The sequence below is a fragment of the Amblyomma mixtum genome, chromosome 9 (assembly GCF_055824585.1).
Source record: "Amblyomma mixtum isolate Tamu chromosome 9, ASM5582458v1, whole genome shotgun sequence".
In the NCBI taxonomy this organism is placed as follows: Eukaryota; Metazoa; Arthropoda; class Arachnida; order Ixodida; family Ixodidae; genus Amblyomma; species Amblyomma mixtum.
Genome location: NC_143020.1, coordinates 74,957,838 through 74,973,410, shown reverse-complemented (window position 1 = coordinate 74,973,410; position 15,573 = coordinate 74,957,838). Strand labels below are relative to the sequence as shown.

The 15,573-nt window shown below is 48.4% G+C and overlaps 1 protein-coding gene across 1 annotated transcript; it reads right to left on the bottom strand.

Moving 5' to 3' along the window:
- Nucleotides 1-545: 545 nt before the first annotated feature.
- On the bottom strand, nt 546-14,262 carry LOC149329755 (TNF receptor-associated factor 6-like). The gene is made up of 2 exons (XM_089559608.1): nt 13,933-14,262; nt 546-1,680 (listed from the first exon to the last, which is right to left on the bottom strand). Exons 1-2 carry the CDS (start codon nt 14,215-14,217, stop codon nt 568-570), a joined length of 1,398 nt encoding a protein of 465 aa, XP_089415734.1. The 5' UTR covers nt 14,218-14,262; the 3' UTR covers nt 546-567.
- Between the last annotated feature and the right edge of the window lie 1,311 nt (nt 14,263-15,573).

Here is a 15,573-nt window from a genome sequence, read left to right as displayed (position 1 = left end):
TCGGGACGCTTCGCGCCTTTTATCGCATTTCTTCATCTGGTCTTGGCAATACAAACCTCTGTTGCTTATTGCTTGCCAAGAACTCCAGTCGCGCCATCGCCAGCTTCCTATCTATTGTATGATCAGGTTACCCTTCGGAGCCATCCTTTGGAGCAATGAGTGATACGCACACAATTTGATTCGCGATGTCAGTAAAAGGGCATTTCTCTGGGCATTCTGAGTCTTCCTTACTTGAGCTTTCTTCCAGCACTTTCCCGAAAGACTTGCATTGTTCTCACCAACCAAAAAAAGTGCCTTTCAGTCAAAACAAATACCTTTATTTGAGACCTTGCAGTCTCTGTCTCGACAAATGTTTGAAAAAATAGCATGTGATGTTTTCTCTTCGAAATCATAGATAAAGCAGTAACACGAACAGAAAAGTTTGCGAAAGGGAGCTCAACACGTCGTTCCACGCGGTGGTATGCGCAGCACTGATACAATGGCTGCTTCAAAATGCTTTTTTTTTTCTCACAGGAAACCGCTCTTTTCTTACTACTAATCTTAGAACCGCTCTTTTCATACTACTAATCATGGAACAATTTCCCATTTTATACGAAGTTGATCATCTTCCAAGTACCCGTCACTGATAAGATCGTTTAGGCTAAGCGGCTCATCGACAAACACAACAGGCTGGTTAGTCCATTTCGTTGGCTTTTGAAAGCTGCAAAGAGAACGTATAGTTCTTACTTCAGACACGCGTTCTCTGCCTTTATTCGGATGCATAACGCTGATCCTGATCTTGTGTTCGAATGGCCACTGAGCAAAGTCGTCCATGTCACCTTTCTGTATGCGCAACCGTGCATGCAATCTCAGGGATCCACTTTCGTTCCTGAGTTCAACGCCAGGTGATACGCAGTAGCCACGCAAATATACCTTCTCACTCTCAAAGTAAGCCAAGCCTTTCGATGTGGCGTTTGACTGAAGTGAGCTCACATTGTTTACAGAAAACATGCATCTCATTAGACCTAGTTTCTCAAGTCTCAAGATATTGGCGATGCCGTCCAGTGCCTTTTCGCTGTTTTCTTCTGTGCCAACGTACAATCCTACTACTGCTCGTTCAATTCGGGCTGTGCTGCCTCTAGTTTCACTAGCAACTTTCGCTACTTCATGCTTCACAGTCTTCTCTAAGTTGTTTAAGCTTCTAGAAAGATCCAGAGCATCTACACTTGCAGTAAAAAACTGTTTGAGGTTTTCATTAGAAGCGCTGATCTCGCAAATGGTTTGGGCCAAAACGTCAGGGTGTTGGCCAGCTCCGGGTCCCGTTTGCTCTCTCGACGTTTCTTTCAAAGTGTTAATGGCGTGATACATTTCATCCAGTCTCTCACCGTGTGCTTTTATATCTCCAGCAACACGGTCCACGCATTCTTTGACCTCACGAGCCTGTACTGCAAACTCTTCTCGAAATTGAGTAAAGAAAGCACGCTCGTCGTATACGGTTTCTTCTCGGCAATCGGATGCGGCAGGCTTGAGCGTATTGCAGACACCTGATTTCAGATGCGCGATCATCTCGCCGAAAAGAACGCAGGCGGAGCACTTGGGACAGCAGATGGCGTGATGCTCGCATTCACGCTGGAAATGCTCGGCGATCCCCGAAACAGCCGTCACGTACTGGCATCCGCGTTCTTGGTTCCAGCACTTCACCTGCAAAATGAAACAAACGCATTGTTTACTGAGTACCCGTAATTATGACTGTAGAAGCAGCTCTAATTGTAGACTTTCAGTGCATAACCTTTGGTTTGTTGGAGTTTAACGTCCTAAAGCAACTGAGGCCATGAGGGACACCGTAGTGAAGGGCTCCGGAAATTTCGACCACCAGGTGTTCTTTAACGCGCGCTGACATCGCACAGGACACGGGCCTCTAGAATTTCGCCTTCATCGAAATTCAGCCGCTGCGGCCGGAATCGAACCCGCATCTTTTTGCCTGCCGTGGTGGCTCAGTGGTTATGGTGCTCGGCTACTGACCGGAAAGACGCGGGTTCGATCCCGGCCGCGGTGGTTGAATTTCTTTAGAGGAGAAATTCTAGAGGCTCGTGTACTGTGCGATGTCAGTGCACGTTAAAGAACCGCAGGTGGTCGAAATTTCCGGAGCCCTTCACTACGGCGTCTCATAGCCTGACTCGCTTTGGGACGTTAAAACCCCATAAACCAAACCAAACGAACCCGCGTCTTTCGGGTCAGAAGCCGAGCGCCGTAGCCACTGATCCACCGCGGCGGAGCAATGCATAACTTTTAAGGTGGCAATTTATCATAAGAATATATAACAACAATATCTTATAAGAATGTATAAGAAATTTGTATGAGATATAGCAGGAATGAGCTAAATAGACCAGGAGCAGGATTTCTGAGCAATGAGGTTTTGAACACCCAATCTGGTGTTTTTAATAAATTGAACTTCACCACTTTGTAACAAGCGACTTGAAATAAATGTCCACAGCGGGAATGGAACATTTTCTGAACGTTCGAAAACCGACAGCGGGAATAGATTTTTTAAATGTTGGCTAATGTAGTATTCTAATTTCAATGGACGTGGCGCTCTTTGTTCGCCGACTCAGACATTAGCGGAAAAAAATGAAAATGTCATAATCTGGAAAATTCAGTTGACGTTTTCGTCAAAAATGATGCCTAGAGTCGTGCGAACCCGAAAAAAGAAGCAGTTCGATTCCCTCCCGTTGTATATTTCGCCTCATGAATGCATAGTTACTATGCACGGCAGAAAAATAAAACAATCCAGGATAGAAGGAGAGGTGCACAGAAATAGGAGATTAAAGCAGCACCGAGGCATAAAATGGAATAAATTTATATAATAACAGTCTGAGCCAAGGCACGGGATATGCGAAAAAGGTTTGTGGTGTTGCTTAGTTTATGATCGTTAACGTCCCAAAGCAGATCAGGCTATGAGGGACGTTGCAGTGAAGGGCTCCAGAAATTTTCACCACTTGGGTTCTTTAACGTGCACTGACACCGCACAGTACATGGGCCTCTGGAATTTCGCCTCCATCGAAATACGACTGCCGCAGCCGGGATCGAACCCACATCTTTCGGGTCATCAGCCGAGCACCATAATCACCGAGCTGCAGCTGTGGTTAGAAATGGATAAGAAATTGATTTGCTTCTGTCAGGAACGTGGTAAATTCAATATTTCTTTTATGAGAGCGAATGTAGAGAGGTCTTTGTCATAGGAGAAGGCGTGCATCAAAAAAGCGCGCCGTTAAACCTATCTAGTCGCATCAAATAACTGCGAGAAATACAAGCGGACAAAAATATTGTATGACGACGCGGCTACGCCACATCATTTTTCTGTCACTATAGATCTTTCAAAAAGCCCGTCAAAGTAAGAAACGTCCAGTGATTCGTGCGTTCCCTTCCCAGTTTCTCTCGAATACAGTTTTTTGTAAATTCAATATTCGCAGAGCCAACTGCGCTGAAGCAAGTTGTTTCATAGCGTAATAATAGAGCAAAGTGAACTGCACGCAAAGGTTTAATTATGGCTTCTTACCTCTGTTCATATTGCCACGTATCATTGTAGTGTTTGTTCGTTCACGCTCAAGGCTTCAGGAAAGGGCTGTTATCATTTTTGTTCGTGACGCGAGAAGCAACCAGTCTAATCTCGATTGATCGCAGCCATGAAAGGCTGCATCTAGGTTTTTCCACATTACTGTAGATGATCTTGTCCTGCTATCCTGCTATCTGGAAGTTTCCTTGCCGGCTTTAAATTGAGCGATGCCGCGAGAAGCGGACATTCGTAGTTAGACGATTGACGAGCACGCTTGTTGCTTACGCCGCCACCGAGTGATTCAGTTCTTTTGCGGGCGGAAGTCAGCCCAAATAAAGAGCTTCGTTTGCAAGCCTTTCTGGTGTCTTCCTGACCGCTGGACTGCCGCCACTACAACGTGGCATCTGGTGGAGGTGCTGGGTAGCCTTCCAGGTACCGGACAACCCCTGCAAGTCGTGACGCCAGCCCTTTGAGTTATTCGCCGGAAGACCTGACTGCAGTCTACCACGCAGCCTCTGGAGCCTCCAGCCATGACTTACACCGCAGCAGTGCGCCGTCCTGTACCTCGACGACGGGACCCAAGCCCCTATCGCCCTTAGCCAGCTGCGCTGGAGCGCCGCCCTCTCAGCCCAACTCGCCCGTCCTACGAGCGTCGTACACGGCCGAGGAAATGCGTCGAGTGGAGAACACCCGACCAACGTCGTCCACAATGCTTCCACTGCGGAGACGCCGGTCACATTCTCCAGTACTGCCCATACAGGAGAATGGGCATCCGAGGCTTCCCTTACGACGTCCCACGACCCCGACACGGCCAGCGACCAGCCGAAATCGAGGATTTTTTGCGTCGGGAAGGATGCTCATCGCCGAGCCGCCTATCGCGTTCTCCGTCGCCATCGTCACCGCGCTAAGTATCTCCTAGCCGAGGCTACGCAGTGCGTGGACGCTTCCCCAGCCCCCGAAGGTTAAACTGAATAAAGCAGCCACTGGAGGTGAGGTTGCTTCTGAGCGCAAGAACTAAGATCCTCCATCGACGAAAACAGAATACCATGACCCCTACGACGACGACGAACCCTACGACAACGACGACCCCTACGACAACGACGACCCCTAAGACAACGACGATCTCTATGACGACGACGACTACTACGACGACATATACGACGGCAAAAAGTGCGACAACACCGACGACAACACCGACGACGACACGGCCAGACTTGAAGATTTTACCGCTGCCCTTAGACCTTATTAGGAACGCTAAAGGACTCTGAGTTCTCGAAGCATTCTCCGTGTTTAATTTGATTTTAAAGCATCGAGACGATGCTTCTTTGGAAGGGGGGTAATGCCACGTATCATTGTAGTGTTCGTTCGTTCACGCTCAAGGCTGCAGGAAAGGGCTGTTATCATTTTTGTTCGTGACGCGAGAAGCGACCAGTCTAATCTCGATTGATCGCAGCCATGGAGGGCTGCATCTAGGTTTTTCCAGATTACTGTAGATGATCTTGTCCTGCTATCTAGAAGTTTCCTTGCTGGCTTTAAATTGAGCGATGCCGCGAGCAGCGAACATTCGTAGTTCGACGATTGACGAGCACGCTTGTTGCTTACGCCGCCACCGAGTGATTCAGTTCTTTTGCGGGCGAAAGTCAGCCCGAATAAAGAGCTTCGTTTGCAAGCCTTTTTGCTGTCTTCCTGACCGCTGGACTGGCGTCACTAGAACGTGACTGAACTTAAACAAGAGTTTAAGTTCAGGCACTTCTCTAAAATTTACCATTATATTAGCGTGGACAATGAACCCGGATGATTTCCCCCTAAATGCGTACTTCTTAAATTCCCCTGCCAGCAGTTGCAGGGTGAAAACACTTGTAGACTGAGTAACGAGGATCATGCTATGAATTACACCATTTGGAGCGGAATGATACATACTGGCTCATAAAAACTGTAAATTTAGTGGTTTAACGTCCCGATGAAGCATCTGGGCTAAGGGTGTTGCCGTGGAGTTGGACTCCGAAATAATTTAGGCCAGCGGGGGTTCTTACCCCATTTGTACATCGCAAAACATACGGGCGCTTTCATATTTTATCTGAATCGGCATATGGCTTGCGCGGCTGGGATCTTCCCTTCCTTCCACTGCGCAAATCACTACAGTCAACAAGAAGCGCGGAATCAAGAAGAACCGGTAACCGTGTTTACGGAGGGGGGAAATAGAGCCGCCTATTGTACGAAAACGCGGCTGCAGCCTCGCAGGACATCGTCGCAGTGGAAGCGGCGTTCTGGCGCTCTACGTTACTTTCAACGCGATAGCGTAAGAGCTGACGTTCGATGAATGCCCAGTAGGGGCCAACGAGATTCCCCATTGGTCGACCCCGCCGCTGAGGTGGCACCGTGGTTATGGTGCTCGGCTGCTGGCCCAAAAGACGTGGGTTCGATCCCGGCCGCGGCGGTAGCTTTCAAAGGAGACGAAATGCTAAAGGCCCGGGTGTTATGCGTTGTCAGTGCAAGTTAAAGAACCCCAGGTGGTCGAAGTTTTCAGGAGCCCTCCAGTACAGCGTCCTTCATAGCCTCAGTTGCTCTGGGACGTTAAACCCTATAAACCATAAACCCATTGCTCGACCCTGGCACAGCTTTATTTGCCTATCTGTCGGCAGTGCCGTGACTTCAGAACCACGTGACCTCACGCGGCTAACACAAACACCCCATAACGATCACAAAGGTACATCAGTCGTGAGGACACTATACAATTCCTAATTGGTCTACAGGAACGTGAAGTTCTGCCACCAACATTACATTGTGCGTCAGGAGAAAAAGCAATTGCGCTGCAATAAACGGTCAAGTTCTGACTGTAATCGCTGGCCCTTGCATGCGAGCTGGGAGCGCTAACCCTTGGCCATTCAAGAAGGTTCGTTCAGTGTGATAGCTGACGGTCTTTATTGGACCACCTCTTGCCACATAGCAGCTCTATCGCAGTAAACATATAAAGTTACTTAAGCGTCCCTAGAACTTGCAATCCCAGCTGCGTGGGAAAAAGGAACGCGGAACTCAAAGAACTTTCCAGTGCAGACACCCACTTAACCTGTCTTAATGTCGGCGACATGCGGTAGTCAGAGTTAGGAGCGCGTGGAGTTCGCTGCAGGGCAAAGAGATGGAGCGTGAGATTCTCCCCCCTACCCACCCCCCTTGCGCCCCCCATAAAGCACTGAGGGTTTTATCCCCCCTCCGCCTTACTAGTAAGCCTACAAGCATCGCGGTACATGTAAGGCGGTACATGTAGGCTCCCTACCCCCTCCCCCTCCCACCCACACGTTATCGCAATCAATTCTCATCTGGATTACCAATGCAGTCTGAATTTTTTCGGTCCGCTGAGTATTACTTGGATTGCCAACGATAAGCCTCAGCCATAATCAGCTGAAACTGCACCGCCTAGCCAGGCACACAAAGTACTATGTTGATCAAATGTTTAGGGGAATCCCCCAAGGTGGAGTAGATTTGTAATAAGGGAGTAATTACTCATTGGCATCCACCCGAGCGCAGCCATACGGCTACAAAGAAAAAATATACAGCTTTCTCAGAAACTTCGCAGTTAAAGAAAAATTCGTCCTGGTCCGGGGATCGAACCCAGGACCAGGGTTCGATCCCCGGACCAGGACGAATTTTCTTTAACTGCGAAGTTTCTGAGAAAGCTGTATAGCTCTCCTTTGTAGCCGTATGGCCGCGCTCGGGTGGATGCCAATGAGTAATTACTCACTTATTACACAAAGTACAATAAAAGGCAAAGTTATTAAATACATCAGTACTAGCGTTTTCTTTACGGAAACAAAAGCTAGTTGCATGCAGCGCGGTTGTGAGCTCGACAAGGAAGCAAATGCAGCGCAGATCCTTAATCTATCTATTTGAACGTGCGCTATGGAAGCCCTCAAACAAAAAGTGTGACCCAGATGTCTATTTTTTGCGGGAAGCGCTTGACATCGTCCACGCAGCTACACTCCATAGTTGTATCCAGTGGGAAACGGGAAATAGTGTGGTAGTAATACTGCACTCTTGACAGGTCAAAAAGTGGTTTTTTGTTGAAGTTTTATGCGGGTTTAACGTCCCAAAAAGACTCAGGCTATGAGGGATGCCTTAGTTACGGGGTTCTGAAATTTCGCGTGCACTGCCATCGCACAGTATACAGAGCGGTTTACAGTGTGCATGCGCAGTAAGAAAGGGCGAGCCCTGCGCCTAACGTACAAAATGAATCAAAATAAGGTGGCGCAATCCTACATCACATAAAAGCAGTCAAGAATGCATCGCCGCGCAGTCTAAGATAGCTTTACTTGTGCCAAGATATGTCTTTGCGCATGCACGTCCTTTGATGTTCCCAGGTGTGTGTCTTTTTCAGTGTTTCTGGAGGTCAAGCGGGTCATTCTCACTGAGGTCATTCTCACTTGTTCTCACTGCGGTCATTAGATATAACGTTCAGTCAATGACTGCGACATTGCAACTAGCGTGGAAACACAAGGACAGCGACACAAGAAACCGACGGGACAGCACGCTAGACTTCAACTGACGTTTTAATGCACACATAACAGATTTTTACACTTCTATTCGGCGCATGCTCAGGAGACTGTACCCCCGCCCCCTTCTCTTTATCAGGTTGTCAAGCAAACAGTAAAGATTTAAACCAAATTGACGCGCAAGTTTTTCGACAGATAGATTAACTCTTTTCACGTGAGGGCTACTGAGGGTGTGCTCACGCACTTGTCCCCTGCCTTATCAATGCAAAATGCTTCAAATTTCTCCCTATCACCCTGCCTATGAAGGCGCCTCAGCACTCTCGTGTGGCTAAAGAGTGGAACGCATTTTTCTTCATTTCCGCCTGTTGTTTTGACTTTGCATTTGCGGCAATGTGCGGCCAAATGGCCCCCCGCCATCAGAGCTGCGACTGTAGTCCGGTGTTTTCGTAGCCTTTCGTTCAGGCACTGGCCTGTTTGGCCAATATAACATTTACCACAGGTCAGTGGGATAAGATACACCACACCGATGGTGCAGTTCACAAACCGCCTGGCGTGTTTTGTTGCGCAGGTTTTTGCCTGGTAAGCATTGTTGACCATTCGGCACATCCTAGACAGCTTTTGTGGGGCAGTCAAAACGACAGGGATGCCGCACTTTCCCGCGGCCTTTTTGAGGCGATGGGACAAGTTGTGCATGTAGGGCACAGGCACCGGACGTCCCCCCGGGCCGTCATTGCTGCAGCCTGCTGTCTTGCGTCCCTGTCGTCCTTGACCTCAGCATTAGCTTTAGTAGTAGCTCAATATGCTGGACATACTTCCCTCGTTCAAAAAAGCCTGTTCTTAGCTATAATTCGGCCCATTCGAGAACCGTAAAGAGAGGGATAGCACTGAACTGCCTAAGAGCCGCTCTTCAGAAGTCTTGTGAGCACAAAGTGAACGTGAGTGTTGAGCAGCAAGCGCTCCGTCTGCGTAGCGCTGGCTTCCCTGACAGCATACTGGCGTCTGTCGCTGAGAGCCTTATTAAAGAGCTCCGACAGGGACGCAAGACAGCAGGCTGCTGCAATGACGGCCCGGGGGAACGTCCGGTGCCTGTGCCCTACATGCACAACTTGTCCCATCGCCTCAAAAAGGCCGCGGGAAAGTGCGGCATCCCTGTCGTTTTGACTGCCCCACAAAAGCTGTCTAGGATGTGCCGAATGGTCAACAATGCTTACCAGGCAAAAACCTGCGCAACAAAACACGCCAGGCGGTTTGTGAACTCCACCATCGGTGTGGTGTATCTTATCCCACTGACCTGTGGTAAATGTTATATTGGCCAAACAGGCCAGTGCCTGAACGAAAGGCTACGAAAACACCGGACTACAGTCGCAGCTCTGATGGCGGGGGGCCATTTCGCCGCACATTGCCGCAAATGCAAAGTCAAAACAACAGGCGGAAATGAAGAAAAATGCGTTCCACTCTTTAGCCACACGAGAGTGCTGAGGCGCCTTCATAGGCAGGGTGATAGGGCGAAATTTGAAGCATTTTGCATTGATAAGGCAGGGGACAAGTGCGTGAGCACACCCTCAGTAGCCCTCACGAGAAAAGAGTTAATCTATCTGTCGAAAAACTTGCGCGTCAATTTGGTTTAAATCTTTACTGTTTGCTTGACAACCTGCTTCGTGATAAAGAGAAGGGGGCGGGGGTACAGTCTCCTGAGCATGCGCCGTATAGAAGTGTAAAAATCTGTCATGTGTGCATTAAAACGTCAGTTGAAGTCTAGCGTGCTGTCCCGTCGGTTCCTTGTGTCGCTGTCCTTGTGTTTCCACGCTAGTTGCAATGTCGCAGTCAGTAACGAATTCACACCAACTAGCCCAACTGTCTTCCATGATCATACAACGTTCAGTCGTGACACTTTTTACTGCGTAACTGCACAGGTCGTCCGCAGACAAACCGGCGCATACTGAGCAGGAAACGCACTCTCCCGCGCAGGAACTTGTTTGTGTGGCGAAAATTCTAGATATCTTCATTAAGAGAATTAGTCGAGGGCGCCGAACTCACTACCCAATGCCACCTTGCCTCCGCAACATTTCGCCAAATGAGACCAGTTTTGTTGACATAAAAGCTATAAATTAACCATGAGTTTCTTTTTATATATTGTAGCTTATGCTCATTGTGACGGACTGTATGCCTGGTCTTTTCAACGAAGCGTCATCTAAAATGTGCCCATTGTCTTAATCATCTAAAGATTATTCTGTAGAGGAGGTCCTCTTTTAGACACAAAACATTGGACTTCCTTCTGTATATCGATCTGTATTCGTGAACTGAATGACTAATAAAATCCTTGTCCTGATTCTCATTATGACTGCTAACCTTGCTTTCAGTCCTTTTTTCAACTTCCTTGATTGTACTGTGGACAGCACAAGGCATCATTTTTGTTTAACACGCGAGACACGCCATAATTTTCATTATCGCCAGAAGTGGCCGATTTACTCATGAGGAAACATGATCACGAGCAACACCTTCGATAAGGCATCGACAATCTATAGGACCATTTGGGCACAAAGAAAGAACATGTTTATCCTGTCAATGCTCTATTCTATTCGTCTGATCACTCTAAATGGTCGATCGGAAGCTCTTTTAATGCACGAAAGCAGCAAACAGTTTATCGCCTAGGCAGGTAAAACAGGTTTTCCACCTAATCACTGCAAAGCGATCAGCGCATGCTTCAGCGACCGTCGAGGGCCGCCGAACATGATAGTTGAAAAAGAGGGTCGATATACAGAAGGAAGCCTGTTCAGCAAAATCGGAAAAAGACGAGGCTGCCAGCATGAGAAGAAGAGAATGCGCACAGCAAGTTCTCGACACAGAAGTGCAGAGTAAAATGGCGCTGCGATGTCGTTTTTCCCTTGTTCTTTGTTTGCAAGTTCTAGCGCGCACGGCTTTCTTTTGCAGCCGGTCACTTTTTTACAAGTATCACCTGAGTGTCGACTTCCTGGAGTTGCTGCGCCAGAATTCGAAGAACAGAAAAATACATGCGTGCGCAAGGGCATCCTACAATTGCTGCTGTTAAACTGAGCGTCTCCTGCTAAGCTGTTCAGATTACTGCGAAAAAACTTCTCCCCACCAAACGCTTTTATGCATCAGAGCGCCATGAAGCTGCGGCCCATCGTTTTTAACCGTGTCATATAGTACCGGTGGTACTTGAAAAAAGCACATTTGCGACAAACAGTTTAGCCTGCGTAAGAAATCGGTTGCAATCGTCACTTGTGGAAAACTAATTGTACAGGACCCTTAATATCGGCGAAGAAATTTAGTTTAAACAAACTCCCTCGAGACGGTACCCACTAAACAGAAAGCAGTGAAAAAGGGACTGAAGTTGTCCTCTAGAGCACACCCAGTCACAAAAGTGAGTGCGCTACATGACAGCTTATTCTATTTTCACTTCCATACAGGAGTATTCGTGTTTAGAGTGTACAGGTGCCCCAAAAGTAATACGGAGCACGCGAGCGGTGACAGAAATGGAAAAAACTGCATGCCAACGCGCTCTATCAGCAAATACGCGCCAAAAAGCGCAGGGGCGTCGGCACATCCGGCTGACCCATCTCGATAACTTAATGCTCGCGTTATCGCCTCAACGAGTGAAGCTGCGCTGCTACCATCCCTGCCCGCCAGGTGCGCTTTCAATACCTCATGGTTTGTTGTTCGTCCGGGCCGTGCAGAAATGTCTGCCATCGGACCCGTACGCTTTATTCTTCGGCAGGAACTGCAGTATCTTCGTCTGCGGAGCAGCCGAAGTTTGTGCGACTCATGACAGCGAGTTTGCGCGCTGACGAGTATAAGTACTCGAGCAACGTTTTCGCAAATGCGGGTGAAAACTTTGCTTCGCTCTAGGGAACGCATGACAAAAAAAAAACAATAGCTTGCATGTGCTGTCTTTGATAAAAATAGGTGCTCAACGGCATAGCAAGTGGACTAATAATCCGGGTTGCCCTTCGAGAGCAACCCGGATACGTCGACTCATTATACGAGCTCCTTCCTCGGCGCATGGTCGATGTCATTAACGTGAGCGGGAGCTTCAACCGTCATTAAACTTTGAGTTTGTATGAAAAGTGCCTTTGAAAGTTGTTTTTTTTTTAATCGCTTCCACCCTGTTGCCCTCTTCTTCTTGCATGTTTGCAAAATATAGCCGATAGGGGACGACTAAATGATATACAAGCTCGTTTTTTTGTTTGTCTTTATTTCCTCCATTGTAAGAAAGCAAATTTGTGCCAACGGAAGTGATCCTTAATTAGTTCAGTTGCTATAATATTGAGCCCCTTATAATGGAAACAACGAAGGCACCACATGAATGTTATTCTTTTTTTCATGCACTTCTTTGAACCAAGAAAAAGTTCATCACACTTGCCAAACCGTAGGACGAAGCATCTGTATTCTGTAGCTCGCGTAGAAACTCGACGAACACATCATGAACTTGTTCATCACGATAAAGGAGCGCAAACTTCATGACGAACGCAGAAAGGAAAGACGGAAGACTCGTCATCCCTTTCTACGTCCTTCGTCACATTTGCTCTGTTTTCATTGTCACAAACTCGCCTCGAAGCGAAGAGCGAACCACAGTGGTCTCGCAGGCTGAAAATGGTGGCATTCCTGAAAAAGCAAAAAGTGCAGCCTGCCGAACGCCACTTTCTACAGGGCGCGGACAAGCGAGAAACCCTTGCATGAAGTATTGAAAGTGCCCCTGGCGAGCACTGATGGTAGCAGTGCAACTTCGCTTGTGGCGGCGATAACGCGAGCATCAAGTTATCGAGATGGGTCAGCCGGATGTGCCGACACCCCTTCGCTCTTTGCCGCGCATCTGCTGATAGAGCACGCTGGCATGCAGTTTTTTCCATTCCGGCCACCGCTCGCGTGCTCCGTATTACTTTTGGGGCACCTGTACACGCACAAGCAGCCGGGCCCAGCGTCGTGTTTGGATCGTGACGTGTTTGCACCGATCCAGAGCCTCATACACTCCGCAAATAGAACACAAAACCAAGGGTTTCCCCATGCACTGAAATCAGGGAGGGGTGTCTATATTCCAAGGGCGGGGGCAGGGAGGCGGGGGGTGGGGGGTAGACGTAGAAGGACGATGATCGCGGATAAGTGGTAGCCACTTTTAACTTTTTTTTAATTAGCAACGTTTACGGTTGCAATACCGATGACAATGACGAGCAAAGATGACAAAAATTATTCGTTTTAGGGGTGTCTTCATCAAGCACTACGTACAGCCGCCCACAGACTTAACACGAAAGAGGGAAAGCGTGGCCTAGACTGCCGTCAGCCCCACGAAGCGATAGTCATTTTTGCGAGACAATGCTCTCGGTATGTTTGCGGTGGCTTACGATAGCTGGTGCGCCGCTCGCTTTGACTGCCTTTTCGCTTGTGCCTGATCTCCGCGTGGACAGCGCGCTCGTCACGGGGACGTTTCAGAGCTTTTTGCTCGCCGATGCGGCCTCCAAGGCCCCGGCAACGCTCTTTGCAGTTTTCTTATCGCGGCAGCCAGGAACTGCCCGCAAAGCTGCCGCGGTTCGCACCTTCTATCGTCAGATACCGCAAACATTCCGAGAGAGTTATCTCGCACCCGATGACTATCGCTTCATGGCGCTGACGGCAGTCCAGGCCACGCATTCCGTCTTTCGTGTCAGGTCTGTGGGCGGCTGTACGGCAGTTGGTCGTAATGTGAGCCCGTTGCGTACGCAAAGTTTTAGTTTGAGGACGCACAATTAAAACCGTCGTATAAACTCCCATGGGCTGCAATTCAAGAAAGCAGCAGTTTCCGTCGTGCCGTATTACGACGCTGACTGCGCTTACATCCTATGCTGTTTCTCAAGGAAGTATCGGGGCAAAATTACTGCAAAATACTTCACAGCGGCGCTTCATTGTGTTTTCGCTTACCTCTCGTTTCAGCAGTTCTTCGTCAGAAAAGTCCCTCCATTCGACTTCGTCATCCTGGCACTCGTAGCTGTCCAGCGCACAGGTGTGGAGGCCATCCTGAGCGCACTGCTCGTAGCAACAATCGCACAGCGTATGTCCGCATGGAAGCAATGCCGTCGTCCGCCGGACCAGTCCGCAGGCGCTGCATATTCGGTTCAGTGGCAGGGCCTTCAAAAAGCACAGGGGCCTCCAGTCAAGCTCTGCAGAGAACCCGACCAGCGTGTATTGCACACATCTAGTCGCCATTGCGCACCACGTAGTGTCTGGCCGGCCTACACTTAGAACACAAGCAACTGCATTTCACGCCCCCTCAAACCGCGCTCATATCTTTCGTTCAGTGGTCATCAAGGCGACAATCGCTAAGTTATCTGGTGCCTCTTGGGCGTCCACTGCTGAGGTGAGCGGGGCGTAAGGCGTCAATACTCGCGCAGCAGCTATTTGCCAGTTTCTTTATTTTTTATTTTCAGAACGAGAAAAGCGGGTAATGAACGTCATTTTTTCCCACTGTTTCCAGGATGACGTCTTCAATCGTGGGCTGAATGAAGAACTTGAGTTTTCTGCTCGTATTAGCACCAAAATGTATTGTGCCCCAATTTTCCACTATATTATGAAGCTCGCCGGAGATATAGGGGATAGCAGAGTCCCATTGAATTATCGTGTTGTTTTGCAGTATATATGATGTCTTTTATAACCGTTTAAAAAACTTTAAATAGAACGCGCTGATAGTATCATGAATGCTGCCTTCATGCACGGTATATTCGGCTCGGCGGACACAATATAACGACCGAGAACTAAATGTCAGTTCATTAATTACACAAATTTCGTTAATTATTTTTAACTCCACTTTACGCTGCATATTGCAATCGCAATTTCGGAGACTTTAATGGTTCAAAGCAAATACAATTTGCAGCATGTCTCTAAGTGCAACGGGAATTGAAATATTCGAGATTGAATTTTCAGCCTTTTGGGACCCGATTCGGGAACTGAACGCTCAGAGTGCGCCGGAAATCCCGCCCACGATACTACGTAAGAGAGAGACGGAATGATGACGACAACCGACGGGCCAAGGCTGTAGCTGCGACTGCGGCAGGCAAGCGCTCGAGTAGAGCGCATAGTGACTTCCTTTGTGAGCAGCACGCGCTCTTTTTTCGCCTTTGGCATTGAACCTAATTAGAGGGACGTTTCCTGCCGACAGCGGCTTCGAGAAAGTAGCACGGTGATAACGCGCAAAATTTCCTTTTCCGTTCTGGCTCGGCCAAGAAAGGAAGTGCAAGTTGTTTGCTGGTACTTTATTTTTCATCCAAAGCAATTTCAAAGGACGTGAACTGATAACTGTTGCCCCGTCAAATCTCCGCGGCTAGGTTTCAAGCATCAGTAATGCTCGAAGTGCTTGCCTTGCCTTCAACCGCCACGCATGCCATGAATCTTTCCTTTATGGACTGCAGCACTCGTTTCACAATCTGTGGGGTATATTCGCGCATGCCTTGATGATTCTTTCTTTAAAATCTGCCACGTCTTCGGGTTCAGTGGCGCAGACTTCGTTCTTGACGTAACCCCAAAGAAATAAATCTAATGAAGTCAGGTCGGGTGACCCCAGGGGCC